General features: G+C 33.8%; 1 protein-coding gene across 7 annotated transcripts in view; it reads right to left on the reverse strand.

The window, feature by feature from the left end:
- LOC116452147 (aspartyl/asparaginyl beta-hydroxylase-like) overlaps positions 1–26,894 on the reverse strand; it is a 58,962-nt gene that overhangs the window by 16,559 nt on the left and 15,509 nt on the right. For 2 of the 7 annotated variants that reach the window (XM_032126344.1, XM_032126350.1), the window contains exons 2-6: positions 25,526–25,675; positions 23,354–23,422; positions 2,437–2,526; positions 855–929; positions 216–371 (exon numbers count right to left, since the gene is read on the reverse strand). In XM_032126344.1, coding sequence (XP_031982235.1) covers positions 216–371; positions 855–929; positions 2,437–2,526; positions 23,354–23,422; positions 25,526–25,675 — 540 coding nt within the window. Of the gene's footprint in view, positions 1–215; positions 372–854; positions 930–2,436; positions 2,527–4,852; positions 7,317–9,538; positions 9,584–16,023; positions 17,375–23,353; positions 23,423–24,714; positions 24,760–25,525; positions 25,676–26,894 lie in introns of those variants that run through there. The other 5 variants (XM_032126357.1, XM_032126362.1, XM_032126334.1 and 2 more) reach the window with 4 other exon arrangements.

The raw sequence follows: 26,894 nt of genomic DNA on the forward strand, positions 1-26,894 counted from the left end.
TGGTTACCTGGATGCCAAAACACATAGCATTAAAATACTCCATTTTGACTTAAAATATATTTATTTGCTAAATAATGCTGTAGTTGACACTTGCTATGGCTCTATATTTTAAGTAGAAATTACAAGTCCAGGTTTTAATGAGATGTATTTTCATTTGTCTGGGTTGGGTTTGCTTTTGTAAATTTATTTTTCAATGTATTTAGTCATTCAGATACCTTTCTGAACCGAGTCTGGTGTCTCATACGCGTCTGGTATTTCATTCTCAAATTCTCTGAGCATGTCATCTGTTGCAGGAGCTTCAAAAGTTTCTCCATGTATTTCTTCCTTTACTTGCCACTGGTCACTTACACTTTCATCTTCATGTCTCTCTCCTAATCAATAATGCAGATTGTTAGTGAATAAATTTTCTTTGGTATGTTCTATTACCAGCAAATATTCAGTCTCCAGTACACCCTTTGTGTTTTCCAGCTAGTCTCCAATGGGAATGGGGATTGACAGATGACTTATCTACACAGTCCAGCATTATAAACCAAACTTGCCAGGACTTTCTTTGCTCACAATAAAGGCCATCTCTGATCTACCCATTCTTGCCCTCTATCCAGTATTTTGAGGAAGTTTTTGTTAAATGACTGATTTGAGCTACTGCCGCCAAACAAGTCTGGATAAGAAGACACAGTTTTAGGATTTGGTGACTGAACTTTTTGAATTTTCTTGAAAATGACAAATGAGCTGATTTGAATGTTTTGTGCAGGCAAAAGTACTTTAACTGCATACCAAAACCAGACTCTGAGATTCCTCTAGCCTGTGGCAGTATTTATAAACTCTTTGGCAATTTCTAAGTGTTAATGCATTACCAGGCTGGGAATGGAGAGCTTCATGAAGAACAGATTGAATTTCCTCTTCCAACTCTACGTCAGCAGTCTTGTGCTCTAAAAGGATTACAAATTGCAGTGAAGGTAAGTGCAAAAGGCAAAACCTAAACATTAACTCAAAGCTTGCAGCTTTTAGTAAGCTCCATAATGTTCTTAATCCCTTTCACAAAGTTCCCTAGAGACTGACCTGGTGAACCTCTGCAACTCACACAATTAGAAAAAGAATTTTGTCTTGCATACTCTCCAATATAGAAAGTATTACAACAATCACATCAGATTCATCCATCTGAAGATGAATTGGAAGAAATTATCTACACTGCATTTTTTGCACATGCATTTGTTCCGGGGTAGTAACAACTTCAGATAACTATTCAAACCAAGAACTTGCTTCTAAGGAATTAATTTACTAACACTTTCATCTATTATGTTCCTAGAATTTAGGCAGCAGCACTAGCAAGTCACATTTGACAACAAAATGTGAGTTGCAGAAGTAGGGTCTTATCGACTTAATAAACAGGGAAAATAGATATTAACATTACAATATCAATTCCGCTACAAATTGCCAGGAGAAATCACAAACTGGTTTCATGGACAAGTGATTGGCATCTAACACATAAGCCCAGGAATTTGTATGAAGTGTTGTCTTCATATGAATGTCCTGAAATTAACATTGAGAAACCCTACAATTTGACATTTGACAAAAAAAAAGCTCTAAACCAGATAACAGCTGCATTTTCAAATAAAGATCCAAAATGGTACCAGTTACAAAAAACGATCCCACAAAAACAGAAAACACACACACATAAAAAACACCAAACAAACCAAAAAAAACCCCAAAAAAACAAACAGAAAAACCCCACAACCAGGAAACCATAACCTCATTCAATATATTTTATAAATTATATCCCAAGAAAAGTAATGAAAGTCTTTTAAAACAAAACCTATATTCCATAGATTCCACTGGCCATATGCTCTGTATTTGTAGGTTTATGTATTAGACTCACTTAAACATCACACAGGGTAAGCCTCTTCAATAAACAGGAAAAAACATGTACTCTCTGAATAACACTAATGCAAATCACATACGTGAAATGTGACGTGTAAAACATTTTTTCTTGAATCCCTCTTAATTCTAATACATTCTACTAATAGTATAGGGCTTTAAAAATATTTAATTTTTTTTAACAGTGGTTTTAGCAGTAAAGGGAGTACTTTATTATCTTATTATGTTGATTGTTGAGGGGGTTTTATTTGGTTGCTTTAAGGTGAAGAATCTGCTGTTATTCTGGTTGGATATACAGTTGGAAATGTATCTTTAAACCACAACCGTATATCATCAGAAAGTTATTCTGATGTGATACTGCTACAATGGTAACCATGAAATTTTACACTTTTAATGGTCAGTGATTTATACAAAGTTATAAATAGTGATTCCTGTTAAATAAACTTTAGCAGATAAGCAAAACAAAATCTATAAAAGGGTTTGCATGTTAATGACACAGAATTATAATTCAAAGGAAGCATCATGTCTTTTGTTTCGCCTATGATTCATGAAAGGTCTTACCTGATTCGACATAGGACTTTTCAGCAGGCTGGACAGTCTCCTCAGATTCTGGTGATGCTGGCTGTGCTGGGACAGATCTTTCTTTAAGGCCTGCATTTTTCAGTTATAAAGTTAACTTTATGCCCTTTTTGAACTGATTCAGCTATAAACTAAGAAAGTTCTTTCAACTAAATTAACTGATGTTACACTCTCCAAAAATGCATTCAAACAATCAGTTATAGGGCTGTCATAATATACACAGTGATATATACAAAGACTAGAGTATTCAGATAGTAAAAGATGTCTGGAAGACAAACATACAATGAGGATGATAAAAGGTACAGAAATTTAAGCACTTGCCTTTATTTCAAAGTAACTGAACAAATGACTATGGTATTCTCAACATCTATTCAGTATCCAGTAAAAAAACAGGCAGCAAATTTTTCTCTCTGTTTTCAATTTGGGCAAAAAGCGCTTCATATGATCAATTTTATAGGTTCTATGAAGAACTAATTTGAACTTTATGAAAAGCTGCACAGAATGAGAAGAGGTATTTTAAATTCATATGTTACATCTTAGAAGACCTGATTAAGATTAGTTTGTTTTGACAACTAAATGAGTGTAGAAAAAGTATGACTGATGGAATTTTACCACTAAGATCCTGACTATCTAAACCACAGAGTCTTTCTAGATCAAAACACAATGAAAATAGAGCAATCAATAAATGCAGTGATCAACAGCATCATCATGGCAGGAGATAAAGATACAGCTGTGATAGATCATGTCACATCTTAAGACACCATATGCTCAAGAATGTGTTGGTATTAGACTAATTCTCCTCTCAACTCTCCTTTAGGAAGGTTCAAGCAAGACTTATACAGGAAGTTCAGACTGGGTATAAGAAAAAAATTACACATCCACACTCTCCCACCACAAGGGCAGTGAAATCAGTGGAAAAGACTGCACAGAGAGGTTGTGCATAAACCTTGGAGGTTTCAAAGACCACACTGGATAATGGATAAATAATCCACACAATGGATAAATCAGTGGAAAAGACTGCACAGAGAGGTTGTGCATAAACCTTGGAGGTTTCAAAGACCACACTGGATAATGGCCAGAGCAACCTGGTCATTCCTCTGAAATGACTCTGTTTTGAGCAGGATGTTGGAATAAGGATATCCTGAAGTCCCTTCCAAACTGCATTCACCTATAATCCTACATCCAAGGTCAATTAAGAAAAGACTCCCTTCTCAACACACATACACACACTGCCCAAAGCAAACTCGTTTTTCAACAGCTGTATACACAGAAATCAATAGAAAAGATAGTATGTAAGAAAGCAGAGGCTAAACTATGATGAATACTCCTGTAGTACTAGCAATCTTGTAAAAGCAACTGTTAAGTGGAATAAATATTATATTTAAAGTAAGTACGATTTAAAAAAATAATAATTACCACATTTCTATTGGAGTCAAACATATCTCAATACAAATTGGACTAGTGTGTCTCAAACCAAATTTGTTGTAGACTAGAGAGATGTTACTATTTTATGCATTGTGAGAAAAACGTGTTTATTTCAAGTTACAGGATAACAGAATTAAGTCTATCTTTTTATATTATTTAAATTTAAACTACTTAAAGGTAAGTAGTTAGGCTGTATCCAAAAGTACTGTAACTAAGAGTCCACCACTTTGGATTCAAAAGCTAGAAGAAAAATGCCAAATTTACACTTGGTTTTTGGTCAATTTTCTTCTGTCATTAAAAAACCATCCACCTAGAATATTAAAAAAATATTATTAAGACATTCATCTTTTGCTGCAGGAATATTAATGGCTACAAGAGTAAGAAGTTACATCCTTCTACAATCATCTTTGGATGAAGACAAAACCAGTCAGTCATATTAGCCACTCTCTCACACTTCAGAATCCATAAGCATGGGAACAGCCACCTTGCTTTCACAAACACAGCTCAGTTCCCTTACACATACACTGCTTCAAGTAAGTATTCATATCCTCAATAACCCACATGTCCAGTTCCAGACAACCACTTACTCTGCTCCATGAACAATAAATGAATTCAAAGCATTTCAAAAGACAGCCAATACTCCACACCCAACAAGCACTATGGGTATTTAACAGGAAAGAAGGAACTAGCAAGAGTGTGTCTTTGTTTCACTCACACATTTCTCAACTTGACCTTCAAGCTTTTTATACACATCTATTGTATTTATCACTGATTTCTATTCAATCCTGTCAAGTATGGAATATATTACATCATTTGCTTTTTGTAAGATATTATTTTCTCTCTTCTGTTTATTAAAACTATGTTGCACTTAGCTTTTACTTGTCTGGTGCATTTTTTGAGCTTATGTGGTAACTTGCTGCATTAAGTTTAATACAGTAATATTTCATAGAGATATACAACAACACAACAGATCTCTGGGGCAAAAATACTTTATTTTGTGGCTATCTATATAGCCTTGAGTGCTGGTCAAATAAAATTTTCTTTGGAAAGAAAAAAATAAAACAACCCAACTTTTTCAGAACCAGATAAACTTTGGGTCATAGATACAATAATATGTTAATCAGAACAGCAATTAATTTCAAATTTCACTCCCACACAGTTACAAGTCCTGTCACATTATGGGAGAAAATAAAAAGTCATGTGCACTATACCACTGTGCCACCATCCTTGAGAGTGTGATTTGAATGCTCCTCTGGTCAAATACACATTTCAACACTTACCAGAGCAAAGCCATCACCAAAACCTAACAGAGAATGTTCATTATGCAAGTGCATTTATTAGATCTTCATTCTCTCATATTTTTTGCTAAGTACTATAATGTTCACAATGCACATCTCTTCCCTCCCTCTTCATGCATTTATAAATATTTAGAAAATACCTAAGCATATCATCTCTGTTAATTATCACAGCCAGAATCTTAAGCTACTGTACTGTTTTCTACAGCTTTAATTAGAACTATTTTTCATGACTATTTGAACAACGTTTCATTTTCTCTACAAAAAAAAAAAAACAAACCAAATCATCTTTAACCTTATTATCACATCTTATAACTCTAGGGATCAGAGGATGTTGCAGACATATGTATGGAACAGCTGAGATAAGTGTATTGCTAACTGTTATACACAAAATTTTAGCAAAACCACAAACAGAATTAACCTTCAGGACTTCAATATTACATTACCATCCACATGCATATATATATAAATATATATATACTCATTCTCAATTTCACTCCTTAGTTTTGCTTTCTTGAAACTAATGCTGCGGTATATCAAGAATAAATCTTCCATTACAAATTTTGTTCTGAATCCTGTGTAATTATATTGTGCAATTGCTTGCAATATACTTGCTTTCAAATTTATTTAGAAAATATTTATTTCTAAATAAACTTGAAACCAACCATAGATTCAATAATATTCTGAAATCTCTTTAATATCTCTGCAGAAATGTTGTGCAACTTTATTTATTCTGAGACTGCTAGATAAATCCTTCCTTGATGCTAAAAATACAGAAGCTGTAAGAGTAAACTAACACAAGAGCTTGCTTATAGAAACATCATGAACTTGAAAAGTGTTGAAGAAAATAATAGTTGCAAAAATACATAAGCTGTTCTCTAAACAAATTCAACCAGAATAGAGTAGCAGTAGCATATCACATTTTAAATGTAACTGGAATACAACAATACTTATCAATTTTCAGCAGTATTCATTACCAAAAGGGTGGCAAACTTAGGAAAAAATCAGGACACAGTTAAATAAAAAGTGATAATGAATCAAGTTTTCCAACCCAAAGATAGCTAAATAAAATAATTAAATAAATAGGGAATGGAAGAAGGGCAGAAACATTGTCATGGGATCAACAGACAAAAACCTTGGAACATTTTGCTGAGTACACCCTGGGGTCTCATGAACAAGTGCAACACTCAAGTTGGTTTGACTATTTGTGTATAAAATAGTTTTCCCAGGAAAAAAGTAGTTCCCTCAGGGAAAAAGTTTGGCAGAGAATAAGTTACATTTATTTGCTTAGTTCCTATGACACTAGAGTCCATTAATGCTCCTCTTGGTTGTTTCTGTGAAATAGAAATATTTTATGTGTGAGTTTCCACTACATGTGTCCAGATAAGCCTGTTAATATTGCTTTTGAACTTGCATTTCATATAGAACACTAGACTTTCATCTCCACATTAAGCAAATACAAGTAAACAAGGAAGGAAAAAAAACCCCACAAGCAAAAAAATCTAAACCCATATTTAGAGTAGGCTTGAAGTAACTGGCATCAATCTGAATGTTTTCAACACACACCGGTAGCCAGGCACATTAACATATGTACATACTTGAGTTTCACAGCAGATGTTTCTGCTTTGTGTTTATAATACCAGTACACACTGAACAGTTTTAAAAAAATATTATATATAGCCTTTGTTCACACTTATTTCCAGAAAACATTATTTTCTTATTGCCATATTTACCACATCCATATAAATATGCTGAATTTTTCATTCTTGAGGTCTGTTCCTCATTAGCAGAAGAGGAACTCTGTTTATTTCTTTTCTTTCTTGTCTTCCTTGGATTGGTTTTTAACTATCTTTTTTGTTTCTTTGACTTTTCCCACCTGAACAGTGCCATCCTTTTCACTGCTTGACTTTTTTGTAGTCTCCTTGGGTTTTACACTTTTGTCTAGGCCTTTTTCCTTTCCTCTGTCTCTTTTAGCCTTGTCAGAATCTTTCTTTAATTTATTCATATCAACAGCTTTCTTGTCCTTTCGATCAGTAGCATCTTTTCCTTTCCTGGTTTTCTTTCTTTCTTCTTCATTTTCCTCCTTCTTGGATTCCTGCTTCTCCCTTAATTTCTTGAGTGATTCTTTAACAGCTTCTTTTACTTTTTATTTTTTCATTTAAAAAAGAGGAAACGTTCAATAAGAGAACCATTCTTAGGCCACAAAACATCTTATGAACAACCAAGTAAAAGCTTTGATCAAATTATTATTTAATGTTTGTTAGATATAAACTTGTATAATTAACTTCTAAGCTTTAAGCAATTTAAACAAATTAGTTTTGACTTCTAGCAACATCTCACACCATGCAGCCAGCAAATAACCTTGGCTCATACTGCAGCTGCATCCAAATGAAGCCCTAATCTAGAGAAAACCATGCCTCTATTATCTTACTGCTAACTTCTGCACAATGTTAAAACCACTTTTGCCTGTGAGCATGAAAATCACAATAAATTTTGAACCTTTGACAACAGCATAACAGTTGTAGAAGTTATAGTTAAAGCATTATAACACAAAGCTATAATAAAATGTTTTACTGATACTACTGCCTCATATTAAGCAAAGACTTAAAAAAGATAATGGAAGTCTGTATTGAGAAGTACAAGTGAGAAGAAACAGCAATGTCCCGATGAATTAAATCAAGTCCAAAAAAGTTAACTGGGTTTGACTACACTCAGTGAAATCAAAGCAATAATTGGAAATTGGTTCTTACAACTTTGCTTTTCAGTTATCAGTAACACTTTTTTCTTTGTTTTACTCTTGGAGTTGTGTCTCTTGTGCTTCTTTTCTCTATTTCAATTCATATTTGGCTGTGACAATGTATCCAGATAATATGTCATAAGAACAGTCAGAATAGAATCCTTGAAATTTATGTTCAGTATGTTTAATGTTCAATATTTACTTCCATTTTGCCACAGTTTTGGAATATTTGTCAGTACCAGCAGAATTCTCCAGAATAAGGAATTCTTAAGTCAATAAAATTTAAAGGTTTTTCCATTAAATCTGTATGCAATATTAGCATTTAATTTTAAAATTAATACTCCCTCACTATTAAGAATGTGATAATGACTTTTACATATAAACAGCTCTATTTTTATTCAGACTTTTGAGAGAAACTGCAGTCTGTTGAGGCAAAAAAGCAGGTTTGCCTCTAGGTGCTGTGTAACGTTTCTGTGGAGTGAACAATTCAATTACATAGCTCAGTCTAAAAGGAATGACATCACATTTCCTTCCAAATGCCTTTTGACATAAAACATTTGAAAAATGACATGCCATTTCTTTATTCTCATATCAAACATGGAAAATAATCCAAAACTCAGGAAAGAATTGCTAAGTGACATTTATTACATTCTCGGAAACACACGGTTTGCAACCAAGTTATACCAAGCACAATGTGGAACAGATCCTAAAAATTTCAACTTGATGCAAGAAAAGTCACATTGAAATGAGCAGAGAGCTTTCCTTAGCAAATACACTTTTTTTCTTATGACGGTTTGTATGGTAAACAGCATGCATTTTTCACATACTGCTGGAAAAAAACCACCTTTAAATCGATGTGTCTTTAATGCAACATAAAGACTTGTAATATACATAGCCCCATGCTGCCTGGAGATAACTGAGCAGGTATAAAAAGCTAAGCACCTGAATAATATCTGGTACTTTGGTGTTTGCTGAGGCTAATTAGCTTTTTTTGTCTTTAACACACTTAGACCATATGGCCTGTTCATATAGCAATGTAATTATAAATAAATATATGGCATAAATTGGTTGCAAGCTATCCTACGTTAAGCTTTTAGAAAATTTTGCAATCCATCCTGCAAATAATATTAAAGGGGAAGTTATTGAACTTTGCCTTCATTTCTCCTCCCACAAGAAAAAAAAATAGATGAAACTATCAAAGTACAGCCTTAGAAGAATTAAGGCATTTGAGTCCAATCACAATATAGTAATAGTATCATGAATTCATGGAAGACAACTAAAAGAGGATTTCACACAGAGCAAAACCTTACTTAAAAACATGCAGAATATCAAATTATCATAAACTCCTTACAATCCAAACAAGATATCTGTTGTAAAAAAATCCACACAAACTAAATATAATCTCTAGTTAGCAAAGCACTTGCATTGCCACTAAATTACAATCAGTAGCAAAAAAAAATATCAAAAAATTGCAAGAACAATAGTTTGCTGCACCATTAGACAATATTTAGCCAACATAGCTGGTATTAGTAACCATTATTATAACCCAGACCTGGTATTTGTAATGCACATGCACATTCATCATTATCTGCATAAAGTTCCGCAATAAAAAGAGCATTAAAAATACCTTTGGGTTTACTTTTTTTCTTGGCTACCCCTCCAGGCTCCTCACCTAATTTGTTGCAAAATTGAAATAGGTTATGAACATATTTGTGATGTTTAACAAACTTGACATGAAATTTCCCAAGCTGCTATGTTATGTAAAAAGTTCACTTTACATAGCACACTACAATGCTATGGAAAAAAACAAAATATTAACTGATTAAGAATAAAGCAAGTTCAGTTGCAGGACCATCACAAGTACTGATATGAAAGACCAACTAATCAAAGAAAAGTACCACATTACCAGATGCATGCTACTTGTGAAGCTTCTTGACTTGGAGATAGCTCAGTTCTCTCCAGACAAGTGCTGCCATGTAATTATGACCAACACCCCTCTGATTTCTCTGCAAAGTACTTGTCAGATCCCTCTCAAACACACTAATTTATGCTTCTATAAAATTTTATAAATATTTTATAAACATATTAACTCAAAAGGTCTTCAAGTGCATAGGTATTGTAGAGTATATAAATTGATTGTTTTCTTACAATAAATTACAGCATATATTTCTTTATCCAGTGGAAAATAAATGTTTTGGCAAAGGTATTGCTCAGATCCAAAATGCAGTTGCCATTTCATTTCAGTTAAAATACTTACTGCATTACGTCAGACTACTTAAGACTGTTAAGATTTTTATTTTAAAAAATAAACCTGATTCTCCAAAATCAGGTGCTGTCTTCTTTTCCCATTGTAGCTAACAAACTGAGGGCATTCAGCATCTTGATTGTGCTTTATACCTAGTACCACAAGAGGCATAAGGCAAAAGCCTTTCCAAAAATATAAATAACAATTAGCTTCATCTTTTTTAAACCATTAAAAGAGACTGGATTATCGCTATCATGATGCTGTGGATTAAGACTTAAACCCCACAAACACAGCAATTTTAACCATAAAAATCATGTAGGTTGCTACCTAAAAGCCAACTAGAAAGTAAAGAAAAGCTGAAAAAATACAGTAACTATTTATTTTTAAACTCATACATAATCTTATTAAACGAGAAGAGATATTCCCACATCTCAACATTAGGCTTCTCATTCAGACATACAAAACACCTACACTGAACATCTGCACCTTGAGTTTAGGTTTCCAGAAGACAGTATCTAGCTAAATTGTGTCATTATATATCAACACTTATTCTGAAAAACAAACAGTATTCCAATAGCCTATACTAAATAAATAAAATCATAAATTTAAAGAATGTAGTCATTGTAGTCACTTTGCATCTAATTTCTATACCACACATTTTCAAAATATCAAGCATTGACATTATGGCCAAAATTGTTTTAAAAAGGGTCAGTCAAGTAAAAATATAATTTATAAATTAATTTCCTTACAAACTCATACCTGGGATATGAGTCTTTTCAAGCTCTTCCCTCATAGATTTACCACCATTGCTGAAGTCCAGCGCTCTAACTTGACTAAAATCATTATTCAGTCTTACTATTTCTAAGCAGAGCGTGGAAGAATATGTTAACAATTTTTTCATATAAAAGGAAAAATAGACTCTAACTTCCTTTTATTACAACATCAATGAAAATATAAACAATAAAAGATACTCAGCAAAGTTGCAAAGCCGTATGTAAATTTCCAGCTCCTCCCCTCTTTTCATATTAAAATTAAACATTACTGGATATTTTAAGACACTCTTAAAAGCATGTGTTGACAAGGAAAACTGCAAAATTTTACAAGGATCAGTATACACAAAAACTATCATACAAATATTTCAAATTATTTTTAAATAACCACATATGCACTATGTTGAAAGATTACAAAATACCTTGTTCATTGATTACTGTTATTTCATTTGTTAAATATTCAGACAACCAGTACTTTTGTTTCAATCTGCTTGTATGCAATGAATAGCACTAAGGTTCTCAGCAAATTACCAATTAATGACATAATTACATAAATCATGTAAATTCTAACATATTCTTAATAGACCTGTTTACAAGGAAAGTATGTAAAATAATATATTGTAAAATGTTAGTATTATGCAATAATCTCAAGACAGAAATCCTGCTGCGTCTTGATTTCCACCTGGTCATGATCCCTACAAGGGGAAATCCCTACAGAGGAAAATCTCATTTGTCAGCCCCAATTAGCCTGAAGCAAGATGGGTGCAAAACACCTGATTTTCCAATACAGCAATGCCCAGAGCATGTGACAAAATCTGGCACCTAAGGGAATTCATGGCAAAGATTTAGGCTCTTACAGCTTGGGAGCACACTAACCAGTGTCCAGAATTTTATAAATCATGTAGTTGAACTTGTAGACTCTTGTTCTAAGGTCCAATTCAAGTGGCTTCACACTTGTTTTGAGCTAGTTTTAAAATTCCTTCTTTTTTCCACTCAATCCCACATTACAAATGTCCAATGCTGGCAATACAAGAAGAAAATATACAATTTATAACATCAAATGTGGGTGTAATGAAATGTCAGAAATGGCTACTATTGGAGTCAGTTAATTAAAAAGTTGAGTTCAAAATTAGCATAGGTGGATAGGTTTACAATATTTTCTAAATAACTGCTTTAAACGGTCATTCTAAAAATTAAATACTGTCAAAGTGGTTATTTTCACATAAAGCTTAAAGGTGGTCAACTTGCTATCTTAACTGGTTCTTTGAAGCTTAGGAGTATTACAAACCATTCTTATTCTGCAACAAAGTCCAGTCATTTCCTCTATTTTTCCCCCATAAAAACCTTCAAGAGCATTCTCCACAAACAACCCTCAAGAGAGAGCACAGATTTAGAACTTAAGCATCAAAGAAAAATATATAAATACTATTTTTATTCAGAAATATAAGCATTGCAAAACAAAAATAGGTAAAAAGCACTGGTTTTGAGCAGTTTCCTAGATGTTGACAGGTAATATTCTCATATTTAACAATATACTGAGCAACCTGATACGCAAATACTATTTTATTCACTTAATAATCCTGACAACTTTAACAGCCTTGCTAGACAAAAGGCTTTGCCATGTGAAAAAATTCCTGTAAGTCAATTTCTCCACTGCATCTACCTGCATAAACACTTCTAACCTGCAGCACCATGAAACAAATGTAAGCTAATTAAGGTGGCTTATCCACTTGGATGTGAAAAAGGGAGAGGATACTTTGCATTTACCATACAAAGCACATGGGCCAGGTTAGCACTAAACAGCCAACAGGCAGCACTTGCTACCCTTCTGCACATTGTTCAAAGCCTGGATAACAGAATATTTATTTAGTGTCAAGTTTTAAACACTAGGGCTTTGTGTTCTTTCCTTAATTTACGATGTTCCATCCTTAACTACACAGAAAATTAGCAAATTATGTTAAAAATGCAATACTGAAAAAGGAAACACAAATCTGTAAGCCAAAATCATTATTAACATTTTTTCTTTCCTTTTTATTTCCCTTCTCCAGAAGAACTGCAAGTCAGAAAAATTTATGATTGTTTGCATGGCCTCCCACACATAATTATTACTATGACTGTGCATTTATAATACGTTATAGTAGATATACAAGGTCATCTGCTAAACAAAATTAGTTTACTGATAGAAAGCCAGCACCCACTTACCTTAAACTGAGCTCAGCACTTGTGTTACCACAGCCTGTAACTCTCCCAAGAGCAAGAGTTTTAATTCATACAACTAGCATAAAAAACCCCCAAACAACAAAACACCAAGCTTCAGTACATTCTCCATACATTGCTGTAGTATCTCTTGCTTATTTAACTGCCTAATGTCAGAAGAAAAATCCAGATCGGATACACATGGTAGAAAGCATTTGTGTTTCCTGAAGTCACAGATGCTTATGCTGCATTCTATACAAGCAGATACAAGAAACCAACAAGGAAATCTTGCCTTTATTAGCCTCATCTTGAGACATACATCCTAACTGACCACGAGAAAGACAGTATTTAATGTATTTCATGCTGCTGTGACATCATTATGATACCTGCTTATCTGATGGTAACCGAACAGGGAATACAGTAACACATCTGCCCAAAATGACTGATCTGTACACAACAGCCTTCCCCAGCTCTCAAATTACATTGCAATACAGGTGGGTTTTACCTCTCCCATCTGACCATTAAATGAAATTTAAATCTTTCTAATGCTTCAATACGTTCTTCTTCTATACTGCCATCTAAATGCAACCTATACCAGTAACTGTTAGGAAAATTTGACTTCTTCTATAGCCAATCAATTGAGACTAACTAATAATGAATTTTTTTTAAAAGGGGCAGGGGTGAAATACTGGCAAGAAAACTTTTTGCAATAAGAATTTCAACAGGTATGCAAGCAATGTACTCTTTATTCTCTTCAATTCAAAGTTATTCTATACATTATGAGCATTGTGATTTCTCTTTGCCATATAAAACACTCTCCTACTTTCAAATTAAATACTGCTGAAGGTGGTCACAGAAATCTGGGGTTCAAAGCTTCCAAAAGTTTTCAGCCATTTCAGATTTATGGGTATTAAGGGTTTTTTCCCCTATAAATATATTTTCATTAGTATCACAAGAAAGCAAGCAAAAGCTTTGCTACAAAGGTCAATGCAGTATTTTGTTTGAAGATTGGCAATTAAAATATCAGACATTTACCAACAAACGACAAAGTAAAACATCCCACATATTTCTAAAAATGCTGGACAAACTGGAAGACTACAATTTTAGTCACAGACATTTATTTCTGCAGCTCTGTAAAATTTAATATAAATTAACTGTAAGGAATATGAAGGTATCTAATGAAAACTGCACGTCCAATTTAATATAAAATCAGTAAATATTTTCCATATAAAAAACATTGATTGCTACTAATTTTCTCCTATTTTAAATTCTCACACCAGAAACTGCATGAGAAAGCAGCAACCTTGCCTTCTAAAATAATTATTCTAAAATAATAGAAGTCAAAGCTCCTGTGGCTTTCAACCCATATTTTTAAAATACTTTAAAAACAATATACTGACTGTATTTGTATAGTCACAAACAAGCAAACTAAAAATTTAGTTTTCAGGTTCCTGAAGTAATTTCAAACAATTTGTGTGGACTCACAAGCAAATTGGGATACTGTTCAGTTTTCTTTGCTTATTTACACATCATACTCAGCTTAATGTGTTTTGCTGTTAAATGCTTTTTTTTAGAACAGATGAACAAACAAACAAACCAACCTGCCATGCTGATATAACTGAAGGTTCAACTAAATCTTATTACCACCCATACTAGCCAAGTTCTGCTTGCAATCACAACCATTAATAGAATACATGAAAACCAAACTCCTCTAACCCAAACTTTCGAAGAGTTTTGAGAGCTCCACTCACCACTGGTGAGGGTTTAATTGTTAACAGGAACAACCCCAGGCAAGAGTGAGCACTTCCAAAAACAAGACTATATTCCAGAAACAAGGTACCCTACGCAAAGTTATTTACTTACCCTAGGTCTTTGCACCCACCCCTAACCCCTTCTTCTCTTCTGACAAATTCTTCATTCCCACTCGAATTGTTTTCGAGCAGATGTCTACACACAATAAAACCAACAAGGAAGTTGCATGATATCAAATTAGAACTCTGTTGGCTGGAATTTCATCTCTGTAGCCCACATTAAACTAATTCACTGTTTATTGATCTATCTCAGTGCCTGTAGCTTTCTTGTGATTCAAGCAATCCACCTCGATTTCCCTTGAAAATTTTCCAGTTTATCAATTCATATTTTAACTACTTTGTATAAACTTCATTATATAGAATTCCTATAACAGATGTTTCCCTTCTCTTTTTGGCTATCTAGCTCCATTACTGAAGCATCTACAATAGAATTCAATGTTCCATAACAATTTTTTAATTCACACTGAGACGTGCTATTATCCAAAAACAGTGATGAAACTCTTATTTCTAATTCAAATCTGTTTCTAAAATTAAGATCAAAAACTTCCCGAACAAAATAAAACAACCCAAGCTTGCTTATTTCCTACATCTCAGACATTGCAAGTTTTTTGCACTTGCTAACAAACTGCTCAGTAACATGCCAGATATCTGCTAGCATTTATTTTTATAATGTTTGGGCATTTATTTATTTTCTTTGCCTTACACTTTATATATCTTTTTTTTAATAACCATTACATTTATATGTGGTTAACTTTCTTATATCTTAATCCCCAAATATTTGGAAGAAAAGGTGACCAATGCTCTCATCATAAACCCTGAGCAGCGGTATTAGCCCATCACAACACTTCACTTACTTAACACTAACACATTTTTATTACTTTTAAAAGATTATACAGTACCCTGAACTGGATGATGTAGAGGAAGTTTTTTTGAAACAGGCATGTCAAATTGTTTAAAATTGTCATGCCAAAGTAAGTGAAAATTTATTTATTTTTAAAAGAAGTTAAAATTTCAGCCTGCAACTACTAGTGTTAAAACTTGAGTATCAACTTCATATAGGAAACCAATACAAACTTAAGCAAAGCAGGCATTACAAAAAACAACTTGATATAATTTTAATAGTGATTTGAGTACATTATTCATGTTTTAAAAGGACAGCTCAATTTCAACTTGATACCTGAAAAAAACTGCAGGACACAATTATAAACTGCCTTTTCTATACCAGTAACTTCATGATAGCAGAGAGAATTCACATACATGGAAAGTATTTTTGGAACAACTGTCATAAAACAGTGTCACAAGAAAACAATTTGAATTTGCAAAACTATATTAAATATTTCAATTTCTCAAGAAATAGAAGACATTAAATTCTAATTTCCAATTAGTCTTTAATATATTCAGTATTACATTAGAAATACATAATCACAGCTTCCCACTTCCATAGAAGGCCCACCTTAAAAACTAAAAAAATTTAGAACAGCCCTTGTGATATGATTGTCATAATAAAGAAATGACTGAAGACTCAGTTTGAAAACAGACAAATCAGTGGGAATAAACCATATGACAGTAGCTTCTGAATACAACAGATGTTAGCTAACTTAAAAATAAATGTTTCTGTAGAATTTTTAAGCACTGATAAATTAAGTGCTTTTCTTTGAACAAGTAAAAAGAATCTATCTGAGAAATCAGTGAATCACAAAACAAGTTATTTATTAAAATTATATTTCACAAGAGAATTATCATTGTCATGTCTATATTAATGATTAACATATAAATATGTATTTACAAAATGCAGTCATGCTAGAACACTATAATCAAGGCTGTTACAAAATGCTTCAGTTAATGTTTGCTAGAAAGACAAATGTTATACTGTTAACAGTAGAGATTATTACACTTAAGCTTTGTAAGTTTTGTGCATAAAATGCACAAATTGAAGCACATACAGAAACCAACTACACAACCACAGATACATGTTTTATTCTACATATTTACACACCTGCAAAATACTTGCCATCCTGTCACAAAAATGGAAAAATTATTGAATGGCTTTCAACTACTGAAACAGCATTGCATGCCTAACTCTAGTTCAATCTTTATAGCGTCCATTTGGGAAGTTTCCCTCAATGCCATAAATTCTTGTTATATTAATACTGATGATTTCATGGACATTTTCGAAAGCCAATCAGATTAGTCTCTCAGTCACTGGTTCTGTAAATCCAAAATAACACAAGTCTTTTTTCCCTGAACCCCTTCATTCTGTGACGTGCCATCAACATCATCTGCAGATTCGCTCTCTTCTTCTTCTAGTATTTCAAAAGGAGTCAATACATCATAGAGAAATGAGAGAAAGCCATAAAACCAATCAGAGCTTTCCTCTGCTAAAATATTAAGGACTTCCTCAAGGGAATCAATATTTTCATTACTGCCATCTTTGGTCAGGCCTATACAAGAATAGAGGAAAGAGAGAGAGAGAGGGAAGGGGAAAAAAGAGACAGCAGTTAGGTGGAAAGAGGAAACTGTAAAAGGAGGATCTGTGAAAGACATCTCTTGTCACAGACAGAAGTCTTTACAGGAATGCTAACTAGGAAATAGAAGGATGTTAAGAAAGTTGAATCTTTCCAATACAGACTATAATTTGGGCAATAAACATGCAAAACATTAGGCCACAATCTTACTTAAAAAAAAAAAAAAAAAAAAAAAAAAAAAAAAAAAGGCAGTAGCTTTGCTTTCCCTTGTTCCTAGTCCTAAGACTAAACCACTTATATTCAGGTTTTTTACCACATCATTCACCTTTAGACAACTTTTTATCAGTAATCTTCTACTACTTTAAAATCACTCAATTTGCCTTTTTTATTTTTTTAAACCATCATGTTCAAATTTGAGAGCTTGCAACTGATGGCCGAGAATAACATTTAAAAGCAAAGAGTATATAAAAAAACCTGTCACAGACACACTGTTAAGGATAACATTCTATCATGCAGAATTTTGAATTTTGCTTAGAAGTGAGGATTCTAATTGCTGGGGGGAGGGTGTAGTTTTGCAGTTTGTTTGCTTGTTTGGGTTTTTTAACAAGTTTCTCAATCATTTTTTTCTATGATAGATATTCTACACAATATACTTGATCCTCGGGAATTATTTCCACACCTGAGGATATACAGAACACTAGATAAAAATGAATAGGTAGCCAATACAGGGTATAAGTTTTGTTATATAGAAAATCTAAAGCAGGGTAAAGAGCTAAAGTAGAGATGGCCGGAACAGGAAAGAGTTCATCACTGCTAAACTCCCTAATATTAAAAGTTACTACTTTATGTTACAAGACCCACTAATCTAACTGGCATTTGTAAAGTACAAATAATCCATGGCTAATGCTTTTTTCCCTCCTGTTTTTTGGGGAGATCTTGCTCGGGTTGGTTTTTTTTTAATTAAAATCACTGTTTTACAGTTGTTACTACATAACTTTTCAAATTTTCCATTCTAGGAAAAGCACAACAGAATGACCCGGCAACAATAAACAATTACTGGTATGCTTTAAAGCTGCAGAGGCAGGAATTTCCCCCACTTCTAACCAGAACAAACCTCCATTTGTGTTGAAAGGACAAGCAGAAAAGTGAGCTAAAGGTGAAGACAGATTGTTGAAACATAAAATTAAGTGAACACATTGCACATGCAGATTACAAAGCAATATTAGATGCAGGTTAATGAAACATTCAAGATAGAGAAGTTCATGGCAGAGACATTTAACACATTTCAACATGTTTTTCTTACAGCACATAGTGAAAGTATCAATGATAATTCTGAGGAAACTTCCAAGTCCATGATATTCCACATCCTTGTACCTGGATGTCCAGAACCTCTACTTGAGTGACCAGCCATTCTCTTTAATTTTTCACTGGATAGCCCAAAGGTTTAAAAATGACAGATTGAATCCAGGAGGCAATCAAGGTATTATAAATATCCCTCTCCAACTTCTTCCATGGCTTAGTTCTATAAAAATTAAATTTTATAAACAACTTTATGCACAGTAGTCAGTCATTCTAATTTGTTTTCAAAATTTGGATCAAGCAAGATGCAAAGGCATACTAAAGTAAGGGTATTTACTGAAGAACAAAATCTCAATTTAAGAATGGACACTTGAATCCAAAAATCCTTAAAGTACAATCTAAGTTATAAATACAGAATTAATAATACTTGTGTCATTCTAGTCTGTCAGAATCTCATATAAAAAAAAAAAACCCAAACCCAAAACAAAACAACCCAACCAAAAAAACCAACAAAACCCCCCCCCAAAACAACACACTACTCCCAAATGACCTCAGGCTTTAGAAGTTATTTCTGTTCACGTGCATAATCATATAGATACCCCTGTTCTTGCACTAAGTCAAGAATAAGACCTTTGGGCAATTACCTTTATAAAATAGAGTACAGCAGCATATTTTCTTTGAAAATACTAGGACAGCAAAGGGAACCACAGGAACTGGAAGCATGTGTCTTCACCAAAAAAACACAGCAGACAAAAAAACCTAAACCCTTTCTTTACAATTCTTTGCAAAAATTATACAAGATTAAGATAATGGCCTTTGAATTGAACAAAAAAACCCAAGAACAAAACCAAAAAAACCCTCAGACAACACTTCAGCCTGAGTTAAAGAAAAAAACACAGTATTTCATATGTTTTATCTTTTTTTCTAAGAAAGAGTACAAAAAACCCCCAACTAATTAATACTCTACTTTTCATCCTCATTCACCCCCATAAGCAAGAAGAATTGCTTTTCAAAGTAAAAACTGATAAGCTCACAAAAGCATCGTAACAAGTGTCTGAAAACAGTGACAAAACCAGAGCTGCCCAAGCAGGCAGCCATACCCTACTAAAGCAGGGACTCACAGGATATAGCTATTTTATTTCAAGAGAAGTCTTAACATGACAATTTAAATCCAAATGAACAAAGGAGTCAAAATATTTATCTGTTCAAAAGTTAACACAAGTACTACGGCACAGGACTTCCCTACAAGCATTTAACAAGACAAAGCCTTTCTTCCCCTGTAAACACCTCTTTTTATGAGAATGAGCACAAGCCAACCTTCAATACTTGAAAGTGCTACAGTAGAACATGAGAAAAATAGGGATGAGCATGAAACTTATCCTAAACAGCTGAACTGTGCAAAACCATTCTTTTAACACCTATTATGTCACTACAGATTTTTTGAATGCGCAATCTCAGCGTGACTGCCTGCAAACATATTTTTCTACTGTAGGTGAACCAGCGGAAAAGAATATTTTTTACTTGGATTCTACTGCTTATAACCCTTTGACTGCTGATAAACTAGGATGGGGTTTTTCCATTTTCTGCATAGCTGGATCACACTGAACTAAAAGCACAAGTACAATAAAGGGATTGTTTTCTGTAGCTGCACTTCTGTAACTATACTAACTACTGCAACCGTTTAAGCAGAATTTCTCAGGATATTGCTGCTTGTTAAAAGGGACTGAAGCACAAAAGAAACAGCTTGGCTCCAAAGTCTCTATTACAACAGACATTGCTACTCCTATACACGCCATGTTTTGGTAATACCACTAAAGCCACTGCTTCCCTGTACTGATCTAAAGCAAGGTCAGAGGTATAGCACTCCCCCTAAGAATAACACCCTTCAGAGGACAATCAAGAGTGAAGTGGACAAAAACTGGGAAGCAAAGTACTGCAAACAGCAGCCCCCAAAAGAGCAGAGTACAAAGCCTCTCCTCCCATTACCAGAAGGAATTCTGTAAACAGAACCTAACAAATATCTATGGAAAAGACAAAATCTGCAAGATAATGGCAGACTAGCTTCAATAAGTTTGCATTCCCACTACAGATAATTTGTTAATAAATGCTACAATACTCCATAAGTACTTGGGGTTAGTTGACTGGAGGGGGTGCAGTTGGCTTGGGTTTTATGGGTTTTTTACTTCTCTTACATGGGGAGTGGGGGAAGAGGGGAAGAACAAACTTCTCGCACACCCTTTTTAAAATTATACAAATCCCTCAAGAGAACTTACTCATGAAACCTCCTTTGATTCCAACAAATACAAAGAACAGATCCTATCATATCATCTACAAACAAGAAATAAAATAATAAATTCTAATTCTTTTATTTAGGTATGGCCAAGTAGTACAGAAAATTATTAAATTATCAACTACTAAACCATTATTTGAAATACAAAATAAACTCGTGCCAGTAGAAGCATTTCTCAAAATGTTAATTAAGTTAATTTAAACTTCCAAGATATTTACCATTAATATGGAATTCAATCTTGAAATTTGTAGTGAAAACTAAAGGTTACGGTAGTGGACAACATTAAACCACTGTGCATGTCAAAACTTCAATATACAATACTAGTGCTGTAATAGCTAAAGAACAGAAGAGAAAAAAGCATATGAATTCCCATCATTAAACATCAAAGTACAGTAGCGCCTTTTGTATTGCAGAAACCACTTGCTGTTATGGCACTCTGACCCAGAGAAAAATCCCAGAGAGTAATAAGCCTTCAAATACAGCATATGTACTAACAAAATCCTCACAAATAAAAGGAGCTTTGCATTCAATATTCAGAAAATTACCCTAATGCAGTTGAACATAGGCTTACTATACAGTTTCTGTTACTACAAAGACTTAATTCTGGAAGACAAATTCCTCAATAAGGAATCCAATCTTCTAGTTTCTGCATCAACGAAATAATCTCAGTCTGCATTGTAGTGCTCATTTTTTATTTCATATTAAATTTTAACTGCAAACAAGCACAGTAACTTACAGGGAAATTCAGTTAATAATATAACATGCTAGTTATTAGAAAAAATGTATTTTCTATATTAATAATTTTCTCAGTGTCACAAAACTTAGAATTTATCATTTCTGTCATGCTGCAAAAATTATTCTCAAATTTAAATGAGCTTAAATCCTATTTCTAAGCAACTTTTCAAAAATAATAAAAATAAATTTTGATCTGTGACCTTTTAATGTCACATTTGAAGTATAAGGTTTAAATGTATGATAAGACAAGCTTATAATAGAAACACTTTCATGTACTGGCAGAACTCCCAGCTATATCAGGCTGCATAAAACAGAGACGTAACAAAGCAGCAGAATGTTTCTGGCTGTATATGACCATCAAGGAAGGGATATCCAGTTTCTGTACACTACAGAATAGACAGAGAAAGATTAGGATTATAACTATACCAAGTATTATCTTAGTCACCAATTATAATTAACACCCAATCTGTAGCTCTGAAGCCATTCAGAATGCTGGAGATTCTTTGGAGTGACTCTCACTCTGCAAACTGATTCAGTTGATTACATGGGTTTTCTATAAACTGTGAAGGGATTAAACAAATGAACACATATCCTCCCAAACTCTTGCTTATATCTCCAGATAAAAGTAGGAAAAAAAAATTATGATAAGCTGATTTTTATGGAGTATGAATTTGAAATAGCAAACCATAACATCCTAATGTACTGCTGATAACTGACCAGTTTGATACATTCCATTTTGTCCACTGCTCAAGCTATTAGTTACTATGCTGGGGGTTTTGTTGTTTTGTTCATTTTTTAATTTGAATTTGAATGTGCTCAGCATAGGTTCAAATTTGAGCAAACCAACTAAAGAAAAATAAACTTAAGTAAAATTTCTACCATCAGGTACGCAAGAAGTATCTATCCAGTGCTTGACTGTGAAGCTGGAGAAGGCAATGCTTTAAAAGATATAAGTAAAGAACAGTATCATAAAGCATGTCTAGTGATTGACATTTCCCTTTGAAGATACACAGTGAGCAGAAAGACATTCTCACAAATTACAAGGAAGAGAAACCTCAACCAAATGTTTCAATGTCAGAGAAGAAAAATTCATGTCATGTACTGTTTCTGAAGGGCAAAGAAAATGAACAGACTTGTGGAGAATTCAGAATAGAGGAAAGACAGTACAAAAATACACTACACAACTAGTCATCTAAGAAGTACAAAGGCACATTTAAAGTGGACCTGGCTTAACATGTTAACAAAAACAGTGTTTTCACTCTTGAAGCACCCTAGGTCCTGCATCTGAGAAATTCGCTGATAATCACAACCATCTTTCAACATTCAATACAGCAGCATCAACCACCTAATATCAAAATCATCCTGTAAGTAATTAAATGCTTTCCACTAACATTGCTGTATTAGAAGAAAAAGAACAAAAAATGCTATGAGGTACACACCCAATCCTACAACTTGCATTAAGAAAAAAAACCCATCACAATGAAATCAATTTAAGTTTTCAAACTAGGAAAAATAAACAAACAAACAAACCAGAAATATTGTTTTGACTTAAAAAAAAAAAAAAAAAAAAAAGCCAAACATGAACATGCCAACTAAATTATATAGATTGTTCCACCTGTATTTGTACTTGCCTAGCAATACTTTAGCATCTTCCACATCAAAATCTCCATCTCCATCAGCATCATATATCCCAAGCTTGCCTAGAAGTGCAAAGAGAGGAAGACAAGACAATTAGGGATCTGGCCATTTGTTTCCAGGACAGTTTTCAATGTGCAATGGTTGACCTCCAATGCTAGGTTGCTACCATATGTTTTTTAACAATTTAGCTGTAATCTTCTAAACCACATTTTAAATTTCCTGGGAAATACTAGAAATATTTCAAGTTTCTTTCTGTATTTCCTGGACCTGAGACCAAATACAAGTTTGTCTTTTTCCTGCACATTTATTTTGCAGCCGGCAGATTTAAAACATGTCTGTAATTATGGACCTTACATGGACATGCTTTGCTCAGAATAAAATTTAAGTTCACAAGAAACATTCAACATGTTTAAGAAAAAACAGTAAAACAAAAATTCATAAAAGAATCACCATTTGTTTTCTGATTACATTCTTCCTGCAATTCTAAATTCTTGGAGAAGAACTAGAATTAGAAGGTACATAGGTATATAATGTTTAGTGCCAAGTCAGTAGAAAGTAAACAGCCTACTTCCCAGATGAAGGAAAACCATTCATAAATTTTACCAACAATTGTATAACCTTCCATGCAGACAAAAAAAGTTGTCCATCCTTTCATTTATTACTAATAAATCAGTTTTCTCACTTTTTGTTCTTGAAACTGCAGCTCTATCAGCCCTAGGTATATGCAAAAGGAGAGCTCCTAAAATATTAAAAAGTTTCTATTAAAAGGGAATTTTCAGCATAGAATTGTGGTATCCAGGATTTGAAGTGTCCTGGGACCACCAAACAAGTAGAGAGTTATCTAATTATAGGCTTGATAAAATTCAGACACAACTTGCAACAGGATCAAACCCTGCAGAGCTTGCAGAACTCTGTGTCCTTATAGTCTGACAGTTTACTACACTTGTCATTCTCTACATGGAGATAGAACTTTCTTGCTATCAAAATAAATGAAACATAGTTCTTAATATGGCACTTAGAAAATTAGAAAACAGTTTTGTGGAAGAAAAAATTCAGACTTGGGTCTAGAATAGACACAAATATGTCCATCACCATTGTATGGAAGCAACCCATTAGAAAGGAGCCGTATCTGTTCAGGGATAAACACAGCAGACTGGTGTAAAAATTTAACTCTCTAGAAATAAGAATTATATTATCTTCAAAATCATGAAGAATGAGACATGAGAAATGACTGAGCTTCATGTCATTGCAGAAGAAGAGTAATTCTTAAAAAAAAATTAAAACCATAATAAAGTAAACCAACACTTTCAGCCAAGAGACTGTAAAAAGCAAGTGTATTTCTCTAATATCCTACCTTGTAGGACCTCTGACAAGTTATAACGGAAATCCTTTGCTTTGGCTGCATGCATGGTAGAAATACAAAAAACATTATTTGCATCACTAGACCCAATTAAGTTTCAAACCAGAAGCTTCTCTTAAAAAAATCAGTCTGGATCAAAAAAAAGCACGTACTAACAAATTTGTAAATTTTGTAAAGCCACCAGGTGCAAAAGTGCATGTTGAATCCTACAACATCAGGGACATCAGCTGTACCTATGGACATACATCTAGAAATTTGAGATATTAATTTGTTAAACCTTAAATATTATATTAACAGTACTGTCTTCAAATTGTCATATTGAGAGACAGTTATCACCGCTATAAGGTCAAAACTGAGGACAACTGAGGTCATTCAGCATCTCACTCGTGAGAGGATGACTGATCAGTTGTCCTGACCCTACATGCACCACAGTCCATCAGAAGAGAGCTAACATTAGCTGTCAGCTTTCAATCACTGCTGAGAATTTCTGAGCGCTTTAATTCAAACTGCATATTTAGCTGACCTCTCCAATGAACTACAGTATACCCCAGCCAGGGTCAACCCGCTACAACCTGTTACAAAGACATCCTACAGGATATTAATACCCTTTTTGAGAACCCCATTTTAACATCATAGTAGTGTTCAGCATTAAAACATACATTTTGAACTACACTGCCTACTCTTATCATGTAGGTCATTTGCAAATGCTGCAGTAGACAAATCATCTATCTAAAAATATAAAGTGACGTTCATTTAATGCATATCATAATATTACTAGAAAAATCTTAAGATTTAAAATTCTTACCTAGAACTTCTTCATAATCTACAAGTTCAAACCAGACAACTGCTACTGATGTCCAAACTCCCAGCAAAGCAATTACCATAAACCAGGTGAAAAATGAGCTTCCAGAGAGGCCTTCCTTCTTTCCATTCTTGCTTCCTCCATGCTTAGTCTCTGTTAAAAAAAGACAGGAAAGAAAATGTATGTAAGAGTTAGAAAACTATTATTGAGGATACAATTATAAAACTTGTTGCTTATGACTACACAGAATACAAGACATTTGAGCAACAATTTTTTGGTGGGTTTTGTTGCTGTCGTGGAGTTTTTTGGTTGTTCTTTTTTTTAAACTTCACCACCTTCACTTGGTTTCCATTTCACTGTGAATTACCATGAGAAGCTTGATGATTATCCAAGCAAAAGCCTCATAACCAACCAAACACCAAAAGCCCCCATCTGATTTGTCTTACAACTTAGCTGGAAATTCTGCCTTGCTCTCCCCTTTGATGTGTATTTACACAGAGCTTCACATTTCTGAGATGCTTTGCATTTGTTCCCCGCGGTTCCCAGACTGCCACCAGAGGACACTGTGGCCAGCAGAAAAGCTTTGCAAGAGAAGCATTTCTCCTTAATCGAGTTTCAAAACCAGTCGAAACAGCTCACAGAACCAACATGAAAATTCAAATAGCCTAAGAAAACCCTAAAACCTGAACTATTTTAAGGGTAAGACTTCAAATTCAGATACTTAACCAACTAAAATCATCTTCCCTGATGCTTAGAATTAAGCAGAGATTCACTCCATGCTAAATAACTCCAGAATCTCAGTCCTACGGAACATACCAGTAAAAGGATGACACAGAGACATAACACAAATCACGGTTTCACTTATAACTGCACATACAGAAAGTAAATATATATAAAAAATTACACGTAGTTGTAAACAAATGACTGCGAAAGACAGGCCTTGACCTAGCATATGTGTGGCAAGTTTCAAATGGGTATCCTCACTAGAGGAGGCATAAATTGCTTGGTCTGTTGTTTTAGGACTGTTTTAGTGAAAGAGGGAGATATATATGTATATATATATATATATATATATATGAGTAAATAAATATGTACTGAAAAAGATGCCTGCCTGTGGCCTTCCTCCAAAGCTCAAGGTCTGCTCTTCTGTCCCCTGACATTACTGCTGCAAGGGTGGCACTTGGCTGCAGTTTCATGACCATTAACCTATTCCACTTCATTCCATTGTAAGAAGCAACTTTTGCTTGTTCAGCCACATGCAGGCCCAGTTATTCAAGCAAAATTATTTTTTACATGATTTAAAGACTGTTTTAAGAAACTTCGTCATGAATGTTGTGATAATATAAGGAGTTATCCTTATTATACTAATTGC

Source organism: Corvus moneduloides, chromosome 1 (genome assembly GCF_009650955.1).
Source record: "Corvus moneduloides isolate bCorMon1 chromosome 1, bCorMon1.pri, whole genome shotgun sequence".
Classification (NCBI taxonomy): Eukaryota; Metazoa; Chordata; class Aves; order Passeriformes; family Corvidae; genus Corvus; species Corvus moneduloides.